General features: G+C 36.6%; 1 protein-coding gene across 2 annotated transcripts in view; it reads right to left on the reverse strand.

Moving 5' to 3' along the window:
* Positions 1-15,831, reverse strand: part of LOC121388615 (DNA topoisomerase 1-like) — a 36,713-nt gene extending 20,882 nt beyond the window's left edge. For both annotated transcript variants that reach the window (XM_041520025.1, XM_041520024.1), the window contains exons 1-8: positions 15,724-15,831; positions 15,421-15,454; positions 6,323-7,767; positions 4,554-4,633; positions 3,737-3,842; positions 2,238-2,350; positions 1,712-1,827; positions 667-788 (exon numbers count right to left, since the gene is read on the reverse strand). In XM_041520025.1, the coding sequence (XP_041375959.1) occupies positions 667-788; positions 1,712-1,827; positions 2,238-2,350; positions 3,737-3,842; positions 4,554-4,633; positions 6,323-7,767; positions 15,421-15,433 (1,995 nt within the window). In that variant the 5' untranslated portion in view covers positions 15,434-15,454; positions 15,724-15,831. The remainder of the gene's footprint in view (positions 1-666; positions 789-1,711; positions 1,828-2,237; positions 2,351-3,736; positions 3,843-4,553; positions 4,634-6,322; positions 7,768-15,420; positions 15,455-15,723) is intronic.
* Between the last annotated feature and the right edge of the window lie 9,252 nt (positions 15,832-25,083).

The following is a 25,083-nucleotide window of genomic DNA, read 5'->3' on the forward strand; positions in this document are numbered from 1 at the left end:
AGTAACATATGTGGTTAAAACTCCTACCTGCAACGTATCAACCAACATAAAATGTCACGGATATAAATACTACCACCCCTCACCCTTAAAGTGAATCAGAAAAAATTGGGGTCAAGTGGCTCATTTCTGAGATAACAGGTAGCGTCTAGGACTATCCTAGTTCCACACAAAATGAGTACTTTTTTTTTTTTTTTTTTTATAGGTACCCCATACTTGACACAGTGGTACCAGATGAAACAAAATTGCATACATTTTTAGCCCAGATGAAACTAATTTTTTTTACAACCAACACACTCACATTTATAACCAATCACAGGACTTGTGGTGTTCACTTCTCTATCAAGTTTCATGCACCTCGAACTTTGACCCAGACGGAAGTTATTTGGTTTAGTACTACTTATAGTGTTAGTTTGACACAAGCATCTACTTCTGTTGTCCATTTGTCATGGTAACGTGGTTGCTACACAGGTAGCAAGACTCACCCTGTCCATTGCCAAATTAGCCAGTTGCTAATATTTATATACAGTGGCTACAACATTCACAACATAAAAAAATATTCATTGAATTAACTATGTTTTAATAAATATTCTACCTCTCTGCAAATTAGCTACAGTTTGCTAACTAAAATCCATTCCAGTGTGATCTACCCCGAGGTAGACAACGTACCTTCCTCCAATCCTTGAAGAAATTGTTGTTAAACACATCTCGTGTGGCGTAGTCGTGATCCAACATTTTGGCATAAAACCCTCCAACTTCTTCAGCAGCTTCATTAAGCAGCATCTCCTTCCCTGCCAAACGAAATGACAAGAATATCTGGTTTAACGACACCGTAACACTGTTCAAACTCAAAAACGTGGCATTCGTTTTTCTTTTTATGAATAAGCTTTTGCTGTTATGCAACGTAAATGACGAGTATAACGTGGTCATTAACCTGACAAAGTTACAGTAGGAGAGGCTGGCCTTTATAAAAGGTAGCCCCATATTTTCTTTGTGCTACCAAATCGTAAAACCATTGTAAGCTATGACGTGTACTGTAGTGACGTGACAACCTAAAATGGTTTTAGGATTTTGTAGTGCTAAGATAGCTTTGAAAATATGGGCCGAGAACTATTCTCTTTTTTTTTGGAGATGCTCCAAGACCTGCCTTACATTTCTTAACGTGGGGTTCGCAAAACGTTTTGTTGTTAGCATTAAGAAATGGAATGCTCGCCGCAAGCAAACCGAAGTTTTGTATTTTTTGAGATAATTTGGCAAAATGTTTTGCTCACCCAGAGCTAATCCTGAAACAACATATGAATTTCTACTGTCAATGGACTATTTGAGAATAATACAAAGACAATAATTTGTTTTGTTTTGGTCAGCCATTTTGGAAAACATTTGTACCTTAAAATACTGTTACATAGACCAAGAAAACGCCCGCCACGAATGCTCCATTATGCTCTCATCAAGAAATGTATGGCTGGCCTCTAATCGTGGCTGGCTTCTATTCAAAGCAGGCCTCATTGCTAGGATTTACGGTACTTAACCTCACCGCTGCCATTTCCCTCCTTTTACATGCTGGGATGTTTAGACCACTCTATGTTAAAAAAAAGGGGTGGGGGGGTGGGAGGGAGGAGGGGAGAGAGAGAGAAAATGCCATAGGTCAGAGGCATCAATGTTTTAACTGAGGTCCAACTGCTTTAGAAAACGACCACAACATTACAATACTTACCATCATAATAAAATTTCACATTTTTAGGCAATCGTTCATACAGTGGCGCAAAGACTGGTCCTTTGTGTTCTAGGAACGTCCATTTAACACCATCATCACGCTTCTCTTCTTCCCACCTAAACCAAACATTGGTTCCGTTAAAGGTTTGTAAGACAATATGCATGCAACCATATTACATTATTTAGAGCAAATTACTATTAGTTCAGCTACCTATTTTCAATGCTTATAAATATAAACCTCTCTGCATTCAGTAAATATAGCTATCTTATAATGTAGCCTTTAGTCATTTTAAAAGATATCATGGCAGATTTTAATTTGCAAATTTTATAATTTGATCTGTACCATGACCTACATGTTTTAACAGTACAGTTTCTGTACAGAATATAATCAATTTCAGTCCCAAGGAAACAATTACATACAAGTAGATAAATAATAAATTAAAAAGTACCTCCAGTGCAGAAAAGTGCCTGTTCTTCAGATCAAATATTCTTAAAAGGCAGCTGATAAAATGAAAACAATGTCTTACCATTTCCAAACTTGTTGTTCTTCTTCTGCTTTCTTCTTCGCTTTTATAGTCTGTTTGGTTTCTACCTTCACAGACTTGTTCTTGAGCTTGTTTTTCTTTTTCTTCTTTTGTACCTACAGGAGCAGACAAAACAAATACATTAGAAGAGAAATCAAAGTCACGCATTTGTGAACTTTTAGGCTTTAGACATACAATAACTAACATAACATACTAGTATGCCTAATCTTTACAATTGGATGTAAAAGCTGCTATGCTCTTTTTCTCAGACAGGACAGCACATACCACAGCTCTTGGTGGAACACTGGTTGTTACAGTAAACAGTAAAATCTATCGAGTCTTTAACCCTTTTGTTGTGATATTATTCAATCATCAATGACATATGTTAAGTGATGACTATATTTTAAAGAAATTAGCAAAAAGGCATCTCTGCTAAGATAAAAAAGTCTTTAACCTTCTGACTACTGCAGGCGAGTTATCTAGCCTGACGTCTCGCCAGTCAACATACTGTACTGTATACAGTGCATTCCCTAATTCACATTTCCCACCGTTTTGCACACGACACTCATCGGAAAACATTTATTAACAGGAAATAGAAGACAACTCAACTTCCTGTGTCTTTAGATTTTAGTTTTTCAATGGAAAATACCTTGGTTTTTGGCAAGTAGTTTGGCTTGACAACAATGGTGGCATGTCGCTGTCATTTTTAGGGATCGATAGCTGATTGTGACAGCTAATTTGTTAATAAATTTGATCGTTTTACCAAAAACAAAAATCACCAAATATTAGAATATGAATCGGAGTTCTTTTTTTATTTTTTTATTCTGATCAGAAAGCCATTGTTATTGGGAATAATGGACATAAATACTGAACAGCTGGCCACAAAAGTAAACACTAATTCTTCGCCTAATTTTAATCAACATTAACTAATCTAAAATATCATAAAAATTAGAAAAATACACGAAAATAATACTTACCGATTCAAATATGAACTTTATTTTATGTATTTATAAAACTTTTAAGTGAATATATGTGAGTAAAATTTATATACTTGTACCCACTCAACGTGGTTTTTGTCAAAGATTAATCCAGTAATCTAAAGGTTAATTGAGCTACAACTAAAAAAAACCTTTCAGGACAGCACATATGTTCCAACATAACTAATTCCAACTAACAAGAAGAAAATTTAAAGATTGTTTTGTTTAATGACACCACTAGAGCACATTAATTTATTAATCATAGGCTGTAATCAGTTGGTAAATTTTGAAATATAGTCTTAGAGAGGTAATCTGCCACATATTTTCAATTAGTAGAAAGGGATCTTTAATATACACCATCCCAAAGACAGGATAGCTTTTTATATACCAGTTGTGGTGCACAGGCTGGAACGAGAAATAGCCCGATGGACACACTGACGCGGATCGATCCTAGGCCGTCTGCACATCATGCGAGTGATTTACCACTGGGCTACATCCCACCTCTGTAAGAACAATCGAACATACCTCTGCTTCAAGTTCATCGTCCTCTTCAATCTTTCTCTTCTTTGATGGCTTGAAATCTTCGTCTTCTTGTTTCACTTCTTTCTTCACCTTTTTAACCTTCTCTATTCTGAAATACACAAGATAATTAGAGATCGTGGGTTTTCTCACAGAATTCAGTAACTGAAATGGAATTCCCAATTTTTTTTACAAATACTCATTTTAAGTTTCACAAATATAAATGGCTACATGGAACCTTCAAAAACTGGTTACTGTTTAGCATATTGTGCCTGACCTGTATTACTATTAACAACTCTTTGGGTACCAGTGTGAAAAAAACAAAAATGGCAAAAAAATAACTAGGAACATTTTGTGTTTACAATGTTTACATACTTCAATAAAATTTCTTCAGCAGGTGTGGAATAGGATGGGTTACAAATCACTGTTGGCCAACTATTAGTAGTATGTTGCATGTAACTGTTAACACAAAGTAATTATTTGGTGGCTTAAGTGTAAAAATTACTGGCCATCATTAAAGTTAAAGTTTGTTTTGTTTAATGACACCACTAGAGCACAATGATTTATTAATCATTTGGTAATTTTGACATAGTCTTAGAGAGTAAACCTGCAACATTTTTCCATTAGTAGCAAGGGATCTTTTATATGCACCATCTCACAGACAGGATATCACATACCATGGCCTTTGATATACCAGTTGTGGTGCACTAGCTGGAACAAGAAATAGCTCAATGGGCCCACCGACTCTGCCCATCATATTCTAGAACCCCTGGTTACGTCCTATATCACAACTAGTTTCCACTAGATATAAAGAAATTGTTACCTGGAGGAAAGAGGCTCATCATCGGATGATTCTTCATACCGACGTTTAAGTGGAGGCGCTTCCTTCTTTATCCGTGCAGACTGTAACACATAACAATGCACACAGCTTTTACAGAGTTTTCAATCAATAATGCCTTCATATAAGACATTTAGGTTCCTGACATTTGTAACACAAATGGAGAACAAGGGCAGTGATGTCAGTAACAATCAATAATAATATCTTTAATAATTAAGCATTTACAGCTTTTAACAATTAATATACTGAAAATACAGACTTGCTGCATCAAAACAGTAGACAATATCCGCTCTAACCAAAAACATTAAATTTTATTAAAGCTGCATATATATTTTGGTTTTGCATTAGCAAACAATAATATGGCATGGAATTGTACCTTTAAGAGACTACTAAGTTTTCTGCCATTTTAACATATTTCTGACTAACAGAACATTTTAATGTCTAAACTAGTATATCAAATGTACATTTTCTTGTTTAGAATATATTCAGTGGTAGAAATAAGGGAATATTTTCACTGGCCCGGGGGACTAGTAGCTGAGGAAAGTTATTAGTCCCCAAGAAAAATCACTAGCCCCCACCCCAACTTCATTATTGAAGCAGTTTGAGAAGACCAAATATATATATGGGAACTATACACGGCAACTAAACTAAGCGTAACATACAAAAACGAACAGTGTTTTCACAGGTCGAGTTCAAGTATAACATGCTACACCAACTTGGTTATCATTCAGCAAATGTTTTGGGGTTTTTTTAAATTACCCCTGTCCCTAAGACAGCAGCAAAGGGTGGAGTGTTTACAAAAAAAAAACCTAGCAATTATAATATTAAATTAATTTAAGTCATAAAACTCAGGAATTATCTTTACTGTTACTGATTATTTTATTCTGTCCCATTACACTCAGATGTCCATTGGTAAACTGGGAACTCTCCACTCCAGACATTTGGTAGCAACTACTTAAACTCGATCGATGCCAACATGATCTATTACAATGCGTTTAATTAAAGACTGTATTTATTACCAACGAAACGAACACAAAAGACCAACACCACCAACACACAAAGAAAACACTATTTCCCTTCTGAACATGCCTCATCTATAATTGGAATATTACGAAAATGCAATACTCTTGACTTTTGTCAACCTGTCATGACAATTTATTTTGCTGAAATACATCTACAGTTTGTATGTTTAACAGGTTTCATAGGCAAAATAATTTGACTGTCCACATCATGAATCTGGGTCACAACTGCCCAGTATTACCCACCCGGGGAACTAGCGTCATTTAAATTGTATTTGCCTCCAGGGATTTCTACTCGCCTGAGGCAAGGGGGCGAGCGTTAGCTTCTATCCCTGATATTCAACGTGGTTCTGGTTATTTTAAAGTTTGTAGTAGTCTATTCAAATTAAAAACTAGCCGTAACCTTGATTTCTGTTTCTTTTTGTGTTCAATATATCTTTAGCGGTTAAAACGGCTGTATTAGTCAAAACATTTTAACAATGGCACAATCTTTTCAATAGATGATGATAATAATAATAATATTATCCGTAGTTACTTACCAAAGGAACTTCATCCTCATCACTGGACGGTTCCTTCTTAACACCGGCTCTAGCGTATACAATGGTATACGATAATATTATCCCTAGTTACTTACCAAAGGAACTTCATCCTCATCACTGGACGGTTCCTTCTTAACACCGGCTCTAGCGTATACAATGGTATACAATAATAATAATATTATCCCTAGTTACTTACCAAAGGAACTTCATCCTCATCACTGGACGGTTCCTTCTTAACTCTGGCTCTAGCTGTCTCCTCCTCCTCAATCTTCTCAACCTTAACATACGGCTGCATGTCATCATCAGTGTCCATCTTACTCATCTCGTTTACACTCCCCTCATCATTCTCCACCACAGGCTTGCTTGACTCAGTCTTAACAGTTTCTTTGTGTGAGCCGTGTTTGTCATGGGACTTGGAGCTACTCTCGACTTTTGTTTTCTCTTTGTGTTTGTCTGAGGAGCTTGAATCTTTGGAGTGTTCTTTGTGCTTGTCTAAAGACTTGCTCTCGTCCTTGTGTTTCTCTGATGACTTGCTGAGTCCGTCTTTGTGTTTATCCGATGACGAGGACTTACTACTTCCATCTCTATGCTTGTCGGATGAAGATGTTTTGCTACTTCCATCCTTGTGTTTATCACTAGAGGACGAAGACTTACTACTTCCGTCCTTATGTTTGTCTGATGATGATGATGATGATAATAATGATTTATCTTTATGTTTTTCAGACGAATGTTTACTACTGGAATCTTTATGTTTATCCGAGGATGAAGATTTACTACTTCCATCCTTATGTCTCTCTGATGAAGATGATTTACTACTACCATCCTTATGTTTGTCAGACGACGAAGACGACTTACTACTTCCGTCCTTATGTTTTTCAGACGAGTGTTTGCTGCTCGAATCTCGGTGTTTGTCTGAAGATGACGAAGACTTGCTGTTACTTCCATCTCGATGTTTGTCCCCAGATGATGATGATGATTTGCTACCTCCTTCCTTGTGCTTGTCCGAAGATGAAGATGATTTGGCAATTCCTTCTTTTGGTTTGTCAGACGATGAAGTCTTGCTACTCCCATCCTTATGTTTGTCTGAAGATGACGACGATTTACTGCTATGCAATTTGTGCTCCAAGCTCGAATGTTTCTTCTCTGATGAACTGTGGTGCTTGTCTTTGGAATGAGGGCTGTCTTTGTGCTTCTCAGAGCTGGACAATTTGCTTGGTGAACTGGATGACTTGCTCGGCGAACTGGAACTTCCATCCTTTGGTTTACTTGATGAACTGGAACCGTCCTTCGACTTGCTGCTGGATGAGCTGTGGCCCTCCTTGTGTTTGCTGGAGCTACTCGAACTGGTCTTGTGGTCATCGCGGTGCTTCGAGCTAGAGGAAGAGGAATGGTGGTCCTTGCGTTTCAAGCTGCTAGTGCTGCTGCTGTCCTTGGGTTTAGAACTGGATGAGGAACTTTGGTCTTTGTGTTTGTGCGGAGATGCAACATGGTTCGAATCACTATTGGGCTTGTGGTCTCCTGCTGAACCTACATGATTCTGCATGTTTGCAAAACCGTTTTGAGTCCCAGAAACATGATTTACAGCTGAAGCTTCATTCACAATGCTTTCAGCTGTCTGCATTTTAATTTTTAATTCTTCTGCTGTGAAAAAAAAGAGAGAGAAAAAAAAGCTATTGAAATGATACAACCAAAATTAACCTAGAACGGCTTTTCATAAATAGAAAATCTAGTCAATCCTCCACGAAAACGAAGCATTCAGTGTTTGTGGCAGAGGGTACGGAAGGTAAATTACATACACTAAAACCTAGGAAATTAATGGACATATTTATTAAATATAGATGATAGTACGAGAAGTTATGCTGTTTAAAGTAAGTGAAATTTAATTTAATTCAAATTTCGAAACTTTTCAAACCTATAACTTTAGTAGGGGCACATATGCTCTGTTTTGTTTCTATTACTTCCCCTTAAAGTACTTTCTGGTAGAAAGCCTGCCATTGGATTTTTCAAATAACTAAAAACTAAAATAATAATAATAATAATTAAAACGTGCTAACTCTGCGGTGTAATTCAGTAGTTGTGACTCTCAGGTCAAGAACTGTGGTTCAAATCATATTGGTGGCAGATACACTTTGTTTAGTCATATTCATTTAATCTCTGGCCTAATCTAGCTAGCCATCACCTGCCATATTGATGATCAAAATCAAGGATTCCTCCTCCCAACCCTAACAGTGTTTCTGCCAAAAAGAAATGTTTGGGTATGGCGCTAAGGAATCTAAGTTTAGGGTTTGGGTTTGGGTTAGGGTTAAGAAAATCATACAGTAATGAGTCATTAATTTTGTCAAAAGGTGAACTTAACCGTCTGACTACTGCAGACGAAATATCTCGCCCGACGTCACGCCAGTCGACATACTGTACACTGTATACAGTGCATATTTCCCGCCGTTTTGCACACGACTCACTGGAAAGACTTGTATAACAGGAAACAGAAGACAACTCGGCTTCCTGTATCTTTAGGTTTTTGTTTTTGTTTTGAAAATAGCTTGTAATTTTGAGTTGAAAAAGTAGTTTTCATCAAGTATTTTGGCTTGACAACAATGGCGGCACGTCATGGTCATTTTCAGGGATCGACAGCTGATTGTGATAGCTAATTTGATAATAAATTTGATTGTTTTACCAACAACAAAAATCACCAAATATTGGGATATGAATCATAGTTGTTTTTGTTTTTTAATATTCTGGTTAGAAAACCATTGTTATCGGAAATAACAGACAGCTGGCCACAAATTCCGGTAAGTAAATGTGACTTTTTAGATTTTTTGCCTAATTTTAGTCAACATTAACAGATTTAAAATATCATAAAAATCCACGAAAATAATACTTACCGATTCAGATATGAACTTTATTTTATGTACAGTGAAACCCCTCAAAACTGGACAGCCATGGGACCAAAAAAAAAAAGAGTCTGGTTTGAGGGGCATCCGATTTACACAGGTTTCAGTATTGAGGTAAACCATTTGTTGGTTGGTGTTCTCTGCTGATATAGTAACTAATAAAACTAGTAACTAATTCGATGTGGTGGCGTTTTGCTGGATGTTACATGTCCAAAGTAAATACCAAAATGAAACAATGTTGACAAATTTTCAACCAAACCAAGCCAAACAATCTTAGTTTTGGTTACTCTTTATTTTGTTAAATAAACTTTGGAAAGATAAAAAGCAAAACAACAAACAAAAAAAGCTTCAAACAATCGGAAAAATTAATTAAATTCAAAGTTGCTTTGCCGTTCATTGCGGTAATCGTGAGACGTACAGGTAGGCTATGTAAAGGAGCTCAAGCAAATTCGTAAGTTAATTTAACTTTGTAACAATCGAGTTTAGAGTACGTGTTTTCCCCAATTATTTAAACATCAGCGCTGTTAAGTGATCCCTTAATTGGTATTTGGCAACTCAGGGCTTCTAGAATTTTATAAAAAAACCATTAGCCACAGGATCAGTTATTTTTAAAATGTACTAGCCATGATTAAAAATTCACTAGCCCTAATTTAAATAAATACAATTTTACTAATAATAATAATCAGATACGTCACCTAAAGAGGGAGATTGAGCTTACAAATCCATAGATTGGGTTGGAAAGAGGGGGCAGGATATTCACATTTACGAAATATGTAAATGCAGCATTTGACAAGGTTTTGTTTCCACTAGCCATTGGGCTAGTTATAGTAATTATTTACTAGCCCAACACTGAATATCACTAGCCATGGGAGTGGGACTACCATAATCTAGAAGCCCTGGGCAGCTGTATACCAGTGACACTGGAGCATATGCACATGTAATTAGCTCTGTGTACGCAACCACATTACTGGCCGAGTGGGTATTCAAAGTATAAGTAATGCAGTAGTGATTGACATCGGTGTGACCATCCGGTTTCCTGAGGTAAAATTTGAATTAAAGTAACATAATGGGACTGGATAATTTCGTCTGGTGCAGTTTAGTGTTAAAAGATACGCAAATCATGGGACCATGTAAAACGTCCGGTTTTGAGGGAATTCCGGTTTACTGAGGGTCCGGTTTTGAGGGGTTTCACTGTATTTATAAATTATTTAAGTGAATATGTGAGTAAAATTTATAAACTTGTACCCATTCAACGTGGTTTTTGTCAAAAATTTATCCAATAGTCTAAAGGTTAAAAAAACAAAATCTGCAAAACATTTTGGGTATTCCGCCATACCCAATGGCAAATAATACTTTTAAGTACCTAATGACTTTCAAAGATCAATTTTGAGGCAATACAATATACAAATGTTGAATAATAAATAGTTTACTTAATTACTGGTACAAGAATACAGAGTTCAGTTCAAGAGCATCCCCCCATATGATAGTTTTCACATAATGCTAAATTTTGAGTCTAATATGGCAAGAACCTGTATAACCAATTTACCAACTCTTGTCTAAAAAGCCTGAGTCTAATATTCAGAACTCGAAACTTGCTAAAAAATATGGTGGTCTAAAATAATAATGGATGTTGGCAAATTATGGTAAGAGAACCACAAGCAAGATTTTAATGTGGAATACAAATAATAATAGTGGCTCATATGTTAGAACTCTAAAGAAGGTTGCGACCAACGCCATTATTTTAACATTAAGTCGCCCAACAGGACATTGGTTTTATTTGGCTACTTGGCCACAGACCATTTCGAGCCCTGCATACATATGGGTGGAAGCTTTTCTTCCAGTTCTTCCAAATCAGTTTTTCTTCCCCCCACTATAGATGACAGGGGAGGGGGGAATGGCACTGGTTACACACAAAACACACACCTTCTAGATGTACTATGTGCACCATCTGCTGGTTACAATTTTCATGTGAACTGCTTGAGCAACTATAAGAGGGACTCGTGGCAATATAACTTCATGTGTAGGAAGATTGTATAATTGATGGAAACCATACTAATGTGTTCACGGAAGAGGTTACTGTGAGCAGTCATGGTGTCATGGTAGGCATCAACTGCCTCAGCTTAATTCTGATAGTAAACTGTTATAATTTAGCCACTTAATAATATATGGCACATAGATAACACAAGCCTTGAAATAAAAATATTTGGTGTACCTGAAACAATGTCCTGCACCAATCAATTTGTGCCTGACATAAAAGAAACTGTACCTGTCACAAAACATTGTAAATAAAAATGAAAGAAATTATGTTTTATGTTGTTTAATAATTGATGTATTTAATTACTAAATAACCAATGCAGCAATTAAGGCAATAGTCACCAAATGATGACATTTATTATTGTTATGTACTTACTAGTCTATGATGCATTAATATATGTCCTCTGGTAAAGCTGTATCCTAACCGGCCACGAGCGATGTGAGCTATAATTTTAGAAATCATGGATTTCAATTGTCGTATCCTAACCGCACGCGTCATCAGTCTTGTTTGTGGTAATATTCTAAATTGTTGGTTGCCGAGTGATCTTTAGCATTTGATACACGCAGATTTGTGGACCCTTTGATCCACGCGTCCGAAAAATTGTGATTATACTGCATTTCTTTTTGAAATTTTTTGCAGAGCGGGCACGTCATAAGTATAACCTCGCCTTCAAACTGTAGACACAAAGAGGCATTTGTTTTAACTAAATCCTCCTTTTGCCATTTTAATTCAGTGCTAGATTTTGAGATACTACTCTGCGGGATATTCATTTGGGAATTTTTGGGGCAGGTTTTAATCGGCGGCTGCCCGCCACGGATACCGGGAACAGGGACAATTGATTTGTCATTATCGGTACCTGTCTGTTCTTTTACAGCAAAGACTGAAATTATTTTGTTCAACATCCTTTAATTGTAAACCACGAGGCAATTTGAATTGCAAACTTTAAACGAAAATGCCACAGGAAGTATACGCTAAGTACGAAAGGTCAATTACTAATATGCGTGACATCACTTTTTACAATGTAACTTCCCGCAAAATCGAGACTATGAAAAATCCTACTGAACAGGTACGCGGACTGTAGATGAACTTCGTGTTGGACTGTCAAGTGCCCCGCGAACCGGTTCGAATTCCACTGGTACACATTTGTGTTTTTTCATTCGTAATCAATAATAAATAAAAATCGGTGCATTAAGTGTATTCGACTCCAAAACAGCCGGCTTTTACTACAACGCGAGCTTCGGACATGATGACCGGCGCAATCGACATTGTTACTGACAAGTTACAAATTTGTAACGGACAATGACCGTTACCGGTCGCTTATTTCAAGGCTTGTAACATGAACTCAGGAAAATGTAGGTGGGTCTCATAAAGTGATGGAAGAAAAAAGAAAACAAAGAGAGATGTAGTCACTGACTGTAACACGATTTATAATTAGTGATAGAGTAATAGTGATATTCAATGTTGGGCTAGTAAATAACTGCTAATGTCATGCCCGACGGCTAGTGGAAAAAAAAAATCAGTATTTTGTAAATATATCCTGTCTCAACACCCATTGATGTTTGTGTTTTTAAGCTCTATATAGGTGACAAATATGATTATTACTATTATTTAAAAAGAAATTTTTATTAACTTAAAGTAAAATAGGGCTAGTGAATTTTTAATCCTGGCTAGTGATTTTTTTTAATCACTGATCCCACGACTAGTAGATTTTATTTTTAAAAAAATTATAAGCCTGTAGTATCATATTTGCCTGATGATGTTATAACAGTGAAACCCCTCTCAACCGGACATCCTAGGACAGAGTAAAATGTCTGCTGATAAGAGGTATCTGGTTTAGACAGGTTATTTTCTGTAATGATTTTTCAAAAAGGACCTTGAAAAATGTCAGGTTTTGGGGGAATTCCGGTTTACAGAGGGTCCGGTTTTGAGAGGTTTCACTGTAATATATCAACGAAACATTGAGAAAATTCTGTGGTTGAGACAGAGACTGTGTTCACTCATTTACTTACAACTGAAATTTAAGTACCTAGTGTTCTCGCCACTCCATTTAAGCATTTTGCCACCCTCTTTATTTTCCCACACCATACTATATTTTACAGCACCCATTTCCACTATCTGCAAATACACACTTTTTCTCACAGAAAAACGTCGGTAGCTTATGAGTTACCGTGACGTAATTTAACAGTATTTTTAACAGCCTGTATTTTGTCCCATACCTATATGCACTTGTATGTTTGATACACACAATAGTTATATTTTTTATTTGAGCAATGAAAACTTTTTTTTTATCGATTCAGCAGTCTCTGACTGAAAAAGCACTTATTTGGCAACAAATTTGTCAATGATCAGAACAGTCATTCTCTTTTGTGTCCACTATCGTTCGTCTGATATTTTATCCTCAGTTGCAGAGTTAATTGGTTATAACTGATGGTTTTTACTTTCTGTCATTTGTTTATTTAGCAATTCTTTATAAAATATTAGAAACTTTTAATTTTGGGGGGACATCACCACTTATAAAAACAACAGAAGTGGTAGTGTTCATCATTAATATCATTTATTTTGGGTGCCAAATAATATATACACCACCTTTACAAAAAATAATATGGAAATAAAATTAACAATTTCATTTTTCATCCCTGATTAGGGCATCACTTTACAAAAATCTTTATTGTTTTTCATATATATATCTTGAAATCTTTATTAAACTAATATTAAAACTTTGATCAGTTCAGCAAAACGAATTCCCATGAATGTCAGACTGATCATCTCTGGTTCAACTTACGGAACATAAAAGATGAGTCGGCTTGTATTTCATACCAACTTTTTTGTACTAACTACTAAGGGGCAAAATAAGGAGTATGTCTTTCCACAGAGTCAACCAACATACAATGATATATATGGTAACCAAGCTTAATTTTGTTTAGTTTTTTTGCTTTTTGTGTAGAATAGGGCAAGCCTGACATTCACTATATTTTGGTAATTTATTACAATAGTCCTAATCATTATTATTATTTTTAAATCTCTTAAACATTTGTATACATATACTTTTCACTTACCATTGCCACTCGTTTCTCAAAATTAAGTTTTTTCAGAGGTTTGGGGGGGGGGGGTTAAATTATAAAGAAAAAAACCCAGGTTATGCAAACCAAAATAGGTTATGCAAAACCTTTTGGCATAACCCCTTTTCAGGTTAAGAAATTTTTTAATTTGTGCAGGCCTGAGATAATTACGAGTTTTCGCGTTCAAAATACAGAAAATGCAATAACTTTAATAGTTATAAAGATATCTTCAAAATTCTTTTTGCAATAGTCTTGTTTTATTAATATATTTCATAATAAAGTATTTTAATACATCATGTCATCATGTTTGTATTTAATTTGGGCATATGTATTTCAAGTCAATGTTTATTGCCTTGGCTTGGAACAAAATAATATAAGATTAATCACCCTCTGAAAAATACTAAAACATATCAATATTTTTTAAAGAGACATTTCTGAGTTTGCTGCACTGTAAGATGTTGCCGACTAATAAAATATTTCTACGATTAAACTTGCATATTAAATATATTTTCTTGTTTATAATATCAGTGTCTGTATATTGAACGTGATTATGGTCATCTTAATATTTGTAAGAAGCCCAAACTGAATTTTGTCTTCAAATAATTTTGTACGTACAAACAAAAATAAAAAAATAAGGAAATAAAATTTAATTTAATCTAGTACAAATATTAGAACAATCAGAAACACGTTTAATATACAGCCACTAATATTATATGTAGAAAAATATATTTCATATGTAATTACAATCGTTAAAAAGTCTCTGTTAGTCAGTAACATTTTAAAACTTGCAGCAAACTCAGGAATGTCCCTTTAAAAGTAAAGTTTGTTTTATTTAACGACGCCGCTAGAGCACATTGATTTTTTGAATGTCCCTTTAATGCATCCATAATATGGCCGTGACTTATTTTGTTCATTGTTTTTTTGGTTTATAAAATGTAGATACTTTTGGATTGAATTAAACTTATTTTTGCAAGTCCATTTTTTTCAAAACATTTTCTTTTTAAATTTCCCAATGTTAAAGTATTTATTATTTTAGCATTGTTACGATTGTAGGTCTACAATAGCTTTTAAAGTTTATTTTTAGAATGCTAATTTCTTCCGAAATTAAAACAATAAATTTAAGTTTTAAATATTTTTTCTGAACTTTAACTGTATAAATAAATTAAATAAAACATTGGGGTTTTTTTTAAAAATCAATGAAACTAATGGAGGTTTCCTAGTACACCGAAGTGCACTGAACGCATTTTCCTTTCGGTCAAATGCCAAGTCCGTACACAAACACAAAAGGAATCTTGCCACATTCACTTACCAGATTCTCCCATTTCTGTGGCACGGTTTTGACCCTGGAAATAAAAAAAAATATAAATGTAAGTTACCTAAAAGGTACCGAAGCGATTTTTCTTAAAACGATCGGAGAAATGAGAAAACGAGATATCAAAAGTCGATATCGTTTTGCTTAACGGTTAGGACTTAGAAAAAATTTCAGCCATTTTGACTTAGCCTCCGCACGCCGCTTTGTCCATCTTACAGAGCCACGACGGTACGGGTATAAATCACTCTTTATGTACATCAGAAATACATTAAATATCATTATAGAAGTTATCTGACTTACGTTCTATACTTTTCCAGGGTGATCTCTGTCGTCTAAAGCTACCAACAGAATATTTTGTTGTGCGATACCGACTGCACAAATGGCGGAGAAAAACCTGCGTGCGGCTAAGTCCCACTTTTGCCTTAGTGAGCATGCGCAGACCCTGACCGAAATAAACACTTGCGACATGACCACAGCCCCCTACTTCGTAGATATGATTTGTCCCGTCAGTAAACAAACATTCAGCATAAACAATGGACAGCATGCAACTAATAATAAATAAATAAAACTCATAGTAACTTAAATTATACTTCAAAATAGAATATGGATAGGCAGATCATATATTTTTTAAAAAGCTAACAATGTAGGCTTAAGCATAGGCCTAATAGGCCTGTGCCTAAGTTAACTAATAAATAGGCCTAGCCTATTCGACCTAGGCCTAATTAAAGTTAAATGATTGTGTTAATTATTTTAAATTATATTATTGCATATCAGATAATTAAAATACTAATTTTTTTATATCAAACGTTTATGGTGATATTAATTACCCTAGGCTAGCCTACTTTAAAACGTTTTAAGACGATTTAGGGCCTATTAAATATACTAGTCTACAAAGTCTATTAGGCCTAGACTAAATCGGCCTTAATAATTTACTTGATAGGCCTATTGTGACATTATGATCAAAAGATAAATCTAAACTGTGCGACTTAAACTAGGTTACGTGTTTCAAACACAAATAGTCTAGATAGGAGCTATAAATATCATGTTGTGTGTTTTTGTTCGTTTGTTTTTTGTTTGTTTTGTTGGGGTTTTTTTTAAACTGAACTAATTTCCAGTGATGATCACCGGACAAAGAAAAATATAACTTTACAAATGAAGCTTTAAGGTCTAAGAGTCCGCAGTGCTGGAGCAAATTCCCAAATTTTGACAAAAACGATAGAAGACGAAAAGGTAGGACTACATTATTTTGCCCTACTCTATAGAAACAAATATAAAAATATGGCTTGTGCCCCCCCCCCCCCCCCACTAGAGGCTGTCACAGTGTGACCCACTCACTAGACATTGTGCCTCCCCCTCACCCAACTCCTGATATTGTTCCTATCATAGTATGGGCCTATACAATGTGGGTTTGTTTTCTTCTCTTGTATTCAAAATTCCACTTTGGTTCCTTTTTTCTACTAGCCTAGTTCTAGTGTTCATAAGCGTACGAGACGGGGGTAGGTGGGTCAACTGCCCCCCCCCCCCCCCCAGTGGTGTAGCAAAACATCAAATCCGGGCAAAAATTACTGAGATATTCGGGCAAAATGTCAAAATCTGAGACCTTTTTACCATGTAGGACTATTTCCATCATTCTGCCCTCAAAATTAGTTGTAGTCCATGTAAAAAATGCGTAGTGATTCGTTTGTAACCCTAGATAGCTGTTTGATAGTAATGCTAATATGAATAAATGTTATTCAGATTCGGGCATTTTTGTTTAATTCGGGGAAAAAACCTGCCTGCTTCCCACTCCCACCCCCTACCAAAATGGAAACTCGTACGTCTGTGCTAGTGTTAATAAAACGACTGCACACGCAAAAAAAAAAAAAAAAAAAAAAAAAAAAAGTCGGCGTTCTGATCGGAATGAACAACAAATCGTAGTTCTATATAGTTAAATCTTAATAATTTATTATTCTTTAATCCCCGTTATAGTGTAAAATCTTAATCCCTGTTATAGTGTAAAATCTCTGAGAAATACAGCTTCAAAGTTGTCAGATTCCTGATTACATCAAACTATCTAGTGTTTATATATATATATATATTTTTATCAAGTCCTATATAGACCCTATTTTACCTAAGGCAGCTTGGCCATATTACATGTATACCATAGGGTCTATTCGCATTCGTGTACGGTTTCCACTTTTCGTTACATAATGAAAGCCGTTTAAACGTTTTATTCTGGTCTATAATTCGAGAGGGTATACTAAAAGCTATATAGGGCCTATAAACGAATGGACGCCTGCGATCCTAGGCCGTAACTAGCCTAAAATAACTAGAAGGGACATTGAAAAAGGAGGAACATTACCCCCCTGCCCCCCCCCCCCCAAAAAAAAAAGAAGAAGAAAAGAAAGAAAAAAGAAGGCTACATTTTGTTTTTTCGGCGAAGACCCGGGTGGGGGATGAAGACCGCCTCTCTAGTTTTTGCAATGCGTCTTTGTGTTGCCAGCAACACGAAAATTTATATATATCAGAGATGGGGTAATCGTAATCGATTGTAATCGATTACATGTTTTCATGTAATCGTAATCGATTACATTGTTTGAGAATGTCATGTAATCGCAATCGTAATCGATTACATTGCTAATGTAATCGTAATCAGCAATTACTTTCATGATTACTCATAATTATTTACTAAACTTAGATGTGTTTAGCATCAACTCCAGTAACAGTGCCTATAGTTAGAAGCAGTACTGGTCAGTCAGTAGAACTGATCTCCCATTGTCTACTACTCTCATAGCAGAACTATTATTTGCCTTGAGAAACAGGGGATCATAACGTCTGGATTATCATATGAATGTTACCTAGGGGAAGAAGACACACATTCACATTCATTGCCGTAAAAAAAAAAAAATATATATATATATATATTTTTTTTTTTATATAATAAAACACTTGCGTTCCTCTGAATGCATATACAGCGTTATCACGGGTCTGAATTCAACATGTCATGTCATGTCATGTCATAGGGTTTTACGTGCACATTCAGAACAAGCTGTTGTAGCGCACGCCTGTCGTGGGCACAAGAGCCGGCCTTGGCCGGCTCATCCGTCTATGACAGGTAAGGTGGGGGGAGGGGAGAGGAGGGACCGCCTGCACTGGCAGGTGCATGGGAGCACCAGCAGCCCGATCAAATCGGTAGCAGGCGGGTGGGGGTGGGGGTGGTGATATGGAATTTGAATGGAGCAGTTAAATGCCAGAGAAAAGTGTGCGCAATTTTGATTGAGGGAATTTGGCGGTTTTGAACGGTCGGTCGAAAGGTAAATGGCCGAGCTAATATAGGTTTTGATATTAGTGAATCGAGAGTAGCTCGTTAATTTTAGACCTTTACGATGCTGTGGTGTCTCCCTAGGTTGCCCATAGGGCCCTTATAAAGGGCCTGACCGCTTCTGGTCGAGGCATTACCAAGTACCAAGTTATTACCAGCAGCAAGTATTGGGGGTTTGGGTGGGGGAGGCCGATATTCTTTTGTTCAGCTTCCCCCGGGTGCATTGCAATTGTGTACTCGGAACGGTATTCTTTTGTCCGGTTCCTTATTAGAGTACGTGCTGGACCAATAAATGGGGGCGGGTGCATTGTTATCATTAGTCAATGCACCCTGTGTACTGATGCAGTGAGCGTGTAGTCTGTGTGTGAATCCTAGTTTTGTGTTACGGTTGTACCTATTGTCTTAAGTCCCTATTCTAGTGAGTTCAACGGTCATTCATGACCACCCATCCCCCTCCGTCCTTGTATAGCACGGACGGACGGACCATTCTATTAACGTGCCCCTATCCACGAAGGTTCAGGCACGCCCACTACGGATTTAGCCTCTGACTTCGCCAGTGACTAACTCCGGAGCAGGGGGGGGGGGGGGGGGGGGGTAAGTTTGAGGTGGGCGGAATTTGGAAAAAAGCCATTTAGTAAGGTCAACGCGAGCGCGGACCAAATAGCAGACACTTCGCAAACTTGAAGTACACCGAGTGGGAGCCGTGCTCTGATTGGCTGAATTTCGATTCCTCGGTGAAGCCTGTATTTTACCTAAGTCTACAAAGAGTAACTGCATCCAAATACATGTCCGGACTCTAAAATTTAACCCAAAATAGTTAAGACTGCTCAGCCAAAAGGTTTTTAAGGTGATTTTGAGCAATTGAACGGGCGCCAAAGTAAAATGCGTTAGACTATTTATAAAAAAATAAACATAAGAATTTTGAACTGCTTCTAAAACGTTTAAAGTCTAACTAGCCCAATAAAGGAGGTTGGTACCTGTCCTAGGAAAGGTTGGTGTCTAGGGGGATCCGATGTAGTCGGTGGTCTCAAGATGCTGGAGGAACTGCCGGTAATCGGAGTCTGCTAAGGTCTTGGTGATTGGACGTTAGTGTGGACCCGCGACGGTTTTGAGGACTCGGTGTAGTGTCGGGTTGTCCATCTCCGATAGCAGCAGACCTTGGTTGAATCTTCCGTTCCGGCGGATGGTTACGCATACAGCGCTTTGTCCCTCCCGCATCTTGAGTCGGTGCACAGCGAATTCCCCCTCGTTACGTCCATCTGGCAGAGGTTGGTAGGCCTGTTCTTTTGGGTGGCTCATCAGTTGACGTGCCTCCGTCAGGTTCGTCTTAACCAGCTGTTGGTATCGCTGTTGGAGACGGCCGGCCTGCAGTGACCACTGCTCCACTGGTTTTGTCCCCGGCTGCGGCGGTTGAGAGGGGCGACTTGGCCTGGCTGGAGTGGCACTCGGAGGAGTGGTCGCCTTCCTCTTCACAACAGATCCTTTCCGGGCCTGCGCCTCAACGGGTGTCGTCGACTGGATCGGCGACACATCCGGAGGCGCTTGAGTAGGTTCAGGTGCAGGTGGCCGATCGAACGGAGTGACACAGATGGCTGTGTCCAGCTCGTTCAGTTCGTCCTCTTCCTGAGGGACAGAAGCCGAGACAGCCGGGGCCGGAACCTCTTCCATCCTGGTCTTCTTCCTCGGTTGAGTGGCGTTGGGCGGTCTAACAGAAGGAGTCGCCGCCGGCGGTTTAGCCACCGGTTTTGACCCCCCCCCCCCTGCGCCGCCGCTGGCGCACGTCTCCTCTTCCTCCACCTTCCTTTCTTCTGGATACGATCTCCGTACACCAAGGTCACGGTTGCCCGTGACCCGGTGTACGTGACTCGATAGTCTAACAAGCTTCCGTATGTGGCAATTAATCCCCCCAGGTGGGGGGGGGGGGGTAATTGCACAGCGCACTCGACAACGTGTTGCTGGATAGGCTGCATACAATGACGGAGGGGCAGTTAAACTAGCCTAGCTATCTAATTTGAAGGGTTAAACCCTTATAGTGTAGGTATTGGTTTAAAAGCCTAGTGCTTGGCATACTTAACTTTATTACCAATGCAATAAAACGAAACTAACGGTGGCAAGTACCAATTGTATACATATATGCACCGATCTAGGTACTTATTTTGTAGAATTTTGATTCCCGCCCCCTAAATATAGGATTTTAGTAGGCTTACTTGGTTTGTCTTCAGGCTATCTGGATAGTTGGGTATCGGTTTTCCTGCATGTCTTTGCTTCTGGAACCCTAGTTGACTTACCTTAGTTAGCTAGGATGGAATGCATCAGTAATAAATAATAAAAAATAAAAATAAAAACATGGTGCGGGTGCAAAGACAAATTCGTGCAGTTTATTTACAGTTAGGTGTAGTGGGGTTCTTGATCCGTGATTGGCTGGATTGGACCAATGAGAGTCCTGCAAAAAAAATAGGCGATAATTAGTGGTGTCCTATCTTGGTTGATTATCTAACGATGTTGATTGGCTGGTTAATTAGCCAATTGGGTTACTGCGACTTCGATCCTGTCTTAGTGAGAGAAAAAAAACACAAATAAAAAAACACAAAAAAAACCCAAAAACAATTCAACTTAGAAACGTTTGACAATATCTCATTTTGTCACAGGTGTGAAAGTCCACCAATGGTACCGTGGCAAACTTTCTTTTCTTTTGTTAGTGGTTACGACTGCAGACGGGCAGCCAGCCAGTCGTATCAAGCTTGATTCCATGGGCAGTCATCCTCACCCTGTCGCAGACACAACCACAAATAACGTAACTAATTAAGCAAACACCCAGTTGAAAGTAGTCTATCACAATAAACCTTGGTTTATTTTCCTTTAAAATAGCTTAAAATATTAATACGTCTGATAAAAATTCCCGGAAGTTGATTTTAATAGATGTTCTACGAAACGCGGCGCTTCTAATGATACCAAAATAAACACACTCAGACCAAGATACTTGTAATTTTCACCGATACAATTGGATCCTTATACTATGGCACAAAGCAAGCATGACTGCAAATCGATTCATTAATAATAGTAATTTTTAGAATTTCAACAATTAAATGCAATGAGCAACTTGTGCATATGTATATGTATGCAGATATCAATTTAATTATTTATTTACTTGTTTGTTCTTTTCTTTCGTTCTTTATTTCTTCATTTATAGATTTTCAAAAAATAATAATTTATTTTAATTTGTGGATGGTATTAAATGGTATACGTTCTACAAACAATAAAAAAAAGTAATAGTGATCAGACAGTTTGCAGTTACTAATTATGGCTTAGTTCAATAATATAACAAAATATATATGTTATGCATTGATACAATAATTATACCTATGGTTATGGGTACCATTTCGTCAATAATCCAAATTTAAGAATAATAAATCGGTTTTGGAAACTGATTCCCTCCCTGCAGTATACATACGTTTATAAATGTTTGAAATAATTTAATAAATAATCCAAATTATCCATTATGTCTCTCAATGAATGAAATCGGTATGGTTGTAAAATAAAGTGCATAACTTCATGGTGGTAACATCATTTCATTATTTGTGTGTGTGTGTGTGTGTGTATATATATATATATATATATATATATATATATATATATATATATATATATATATATATATTATTTTTTATCTATTTAAAAAAAAAAAATTATTCACAGAACCCGTTTACATTTGTTATCTGTCCCAATCAAAGGGATGAAGTGACAGAGTTACAATACAAAATTAAACATTATCATTTAGGTATACATATCAAAATTTTCAAACTAGACATGTAAAATAATTTTTAAAAAACTGGGTCTGCTAGATATGTTCTATTATATTGTATCTATTTATACACTCATCCCCACCTAAACCCACCAACCACCCCACCCCACCCCCATCCCATCAATAAACAAACTTCAAATATGCACATATAACTACGCATACGCTCACCGACACGCACACAAGTGATTCATGAAGTGCAGACATCATAAGACTTCACAAATGAAGTATTATTATTATATAAAACATAATAATTATTTGACTATGACTGGTATGGCTGTCTGTCGTAAAATATTAATATACATGTATATAACACCAAAGTAAATAATAATTACAAATTTCATAATTTGTTCAGCAGTAATTGCCTGAGTATGTCTTAAATAGATTATGATACATAGCCCATTTAGTTTGAAATTTGTTGTATAAACTTTTATTATGATAAATACTTATTTCTCTTAGATATCTAGATTTCAGAATATGTTTAAAATGTTTCATACTTGGTAAGATAAGTTACTTTACATTTATTGATAAATAATTTAACAGATCACAAATTTCGTCAGATGTTGTAATATTATTTTCTCCTAGTAGAATTAGTTTGGCATCAAGAGATAGATATTGAATATGAGGACATTTATCAAGTAAGAATTGTAAAAAAGAATTCCAAAAGGTTTTGAATGGTAAGCAGTCCCAGAAAAGATGTAATATGGTTTCTGGAGTGCTTTTACAAAATGTACAAAGATTAGTTTCAGCTTTGTTAATTTTTGGTAAAAAAAAATGTTAGTTGTAATAATTCTATGCAATAATCTGCATTGAAAGCACCTTAACGTAGTATCTTGGGTTGTCTTAAAAGGTTTGGAATATATTCTTGCCAAACCGATTTCAGAATTAAAGAGTTCTTCCCATTTTGCTTCTGTCATTTTGTTAACTGTAGTTATTAAAATATAGTAATAGGAGAGCCTTTTTTGACTGAAAATAGTTTTCTCATAACAATGGTATCATTCAGAAAGGAGAATGACTCAGGTTGAACAATCTTTAGTCGTCTAAGGTATTTTTTAATTGCTTGAACAATGCCATAATAAGTTATTAAGGACAGTTCTACAGTGGCTGATTTCCGCCAAAACAAATAAATCACTACTTTTAGTATGGCGTTTTAATGCAGTAATAGGGCATTATAACGCCGTATTACAGCGTTATAATGCCCTCTTACGGCGTTATAACGCACTATTACTGCATTATAACGCCCTATTTTACGGCATATTAACGCCATAATTTACGGCGTTAATTTGCTATAATAGTGTAGGGGCATATGCAGCTCAAATAGGTCCCGTGGGAATTTCATGTTAATTTTTGGAACCAATGATATTAATAATCATTAATGTATACAGATTCAGAAAAAAATATGGTGCCATTTTTTCTAACGAATATCAAGGTAATTTTGAGGTCACTAAAGGTCACCACTATAAATCTGTTCAAGGCGCTAATTGAAATAATGTGTCACCGTATACTGTCTTTAAAATACTGGCATGTAGTATGTTAAAAGAAAGAAAACCACGTGAACTACATTAAAACATCAGTAAATATTTGTTTTATTGTTGTTAGGGGCGGATATAGAAATTTGAAAAAAGGAGCACTGGGGTACTACAGCTATTTAGTGAGGTATGTTAAACAGGCAAATTCTGGGGGTACAAGGGGTAATACTCTTTTTATGACATACTAGTATTTACTGTATTGTGACAGACTGTTAGGTCAAACACTACTTGTTAGTGACTATTTTTTAAATGCAGCAAAGGGCCATCATTAACGTACATTTGCCCATTTGGGGAGGGATTTGGGCATTACAAGGGGAAGGGGGTACATACAACAAAATACATTATTTTATTGGTGTAAGATGGATGCAATCAATGCTCCTAATTGTATCCGATGTACTTTTCAGCGTGAAAGATCAACGTTGTCCTCAACATGCGGTGTGTGTGTGTGTGTGTGTGTGTGTGTGTGTGTGTGTGTGTGTGTGTGTGCAATGATCAAATGTACAAAACATGTACCTAAGGAGGGGTGATAAAACAATACTTGATTTTGAAAAATAATTACTTTATGGATGGTCTCCAGTTAGTAGTCTGAATGCCCTACTACCTATTTTACAGTGGAAAGATTGCACACATCTATATCTATCTATGCTTAGTCGATGCCCACATTGTACACACTATCAGAAATGTGTGTGCACCACTACGTCTGAGTTACACTGAACAGACACTTTTTGACAGACACTAAATACATGTACCATTTTTTAAAACAGAAACTGCAAATTTGTGGTTAATTTGACCAAATATGATATAACATCTAGTAGTTAGAATATTTCACCCCCCCCCCCCTTTCAAATTTCTATATCCGCCCCTAACAACAATAAAACAAATATTTACTGATGTTTTAATGTAGTGGTTTCCTTTCTTTTAACATACTACATGCCAGTATTTTAAAGACAGTATACGGTGACACATTATTTCAATTAGAAAAAATGGCACCATATTTTTTTCCGAATCTGTATACAATAATGATTATTAAT

Source organism: Gigantopelta aegis, chromosome 14 (assembly GCF_016097555.1).
Source record: "Gigantopelta aegis isolate Gae_Host chromosome 14, Gae_host_genome, whole genome shotgun sequence".
Classification (NCBI taxonomy): Eukaryota; Metazoa; Mollusca; class Gastropoda; order Neomphalida; family Peltospiridae; genus Gigantopelta; species Gigantopelta aegis.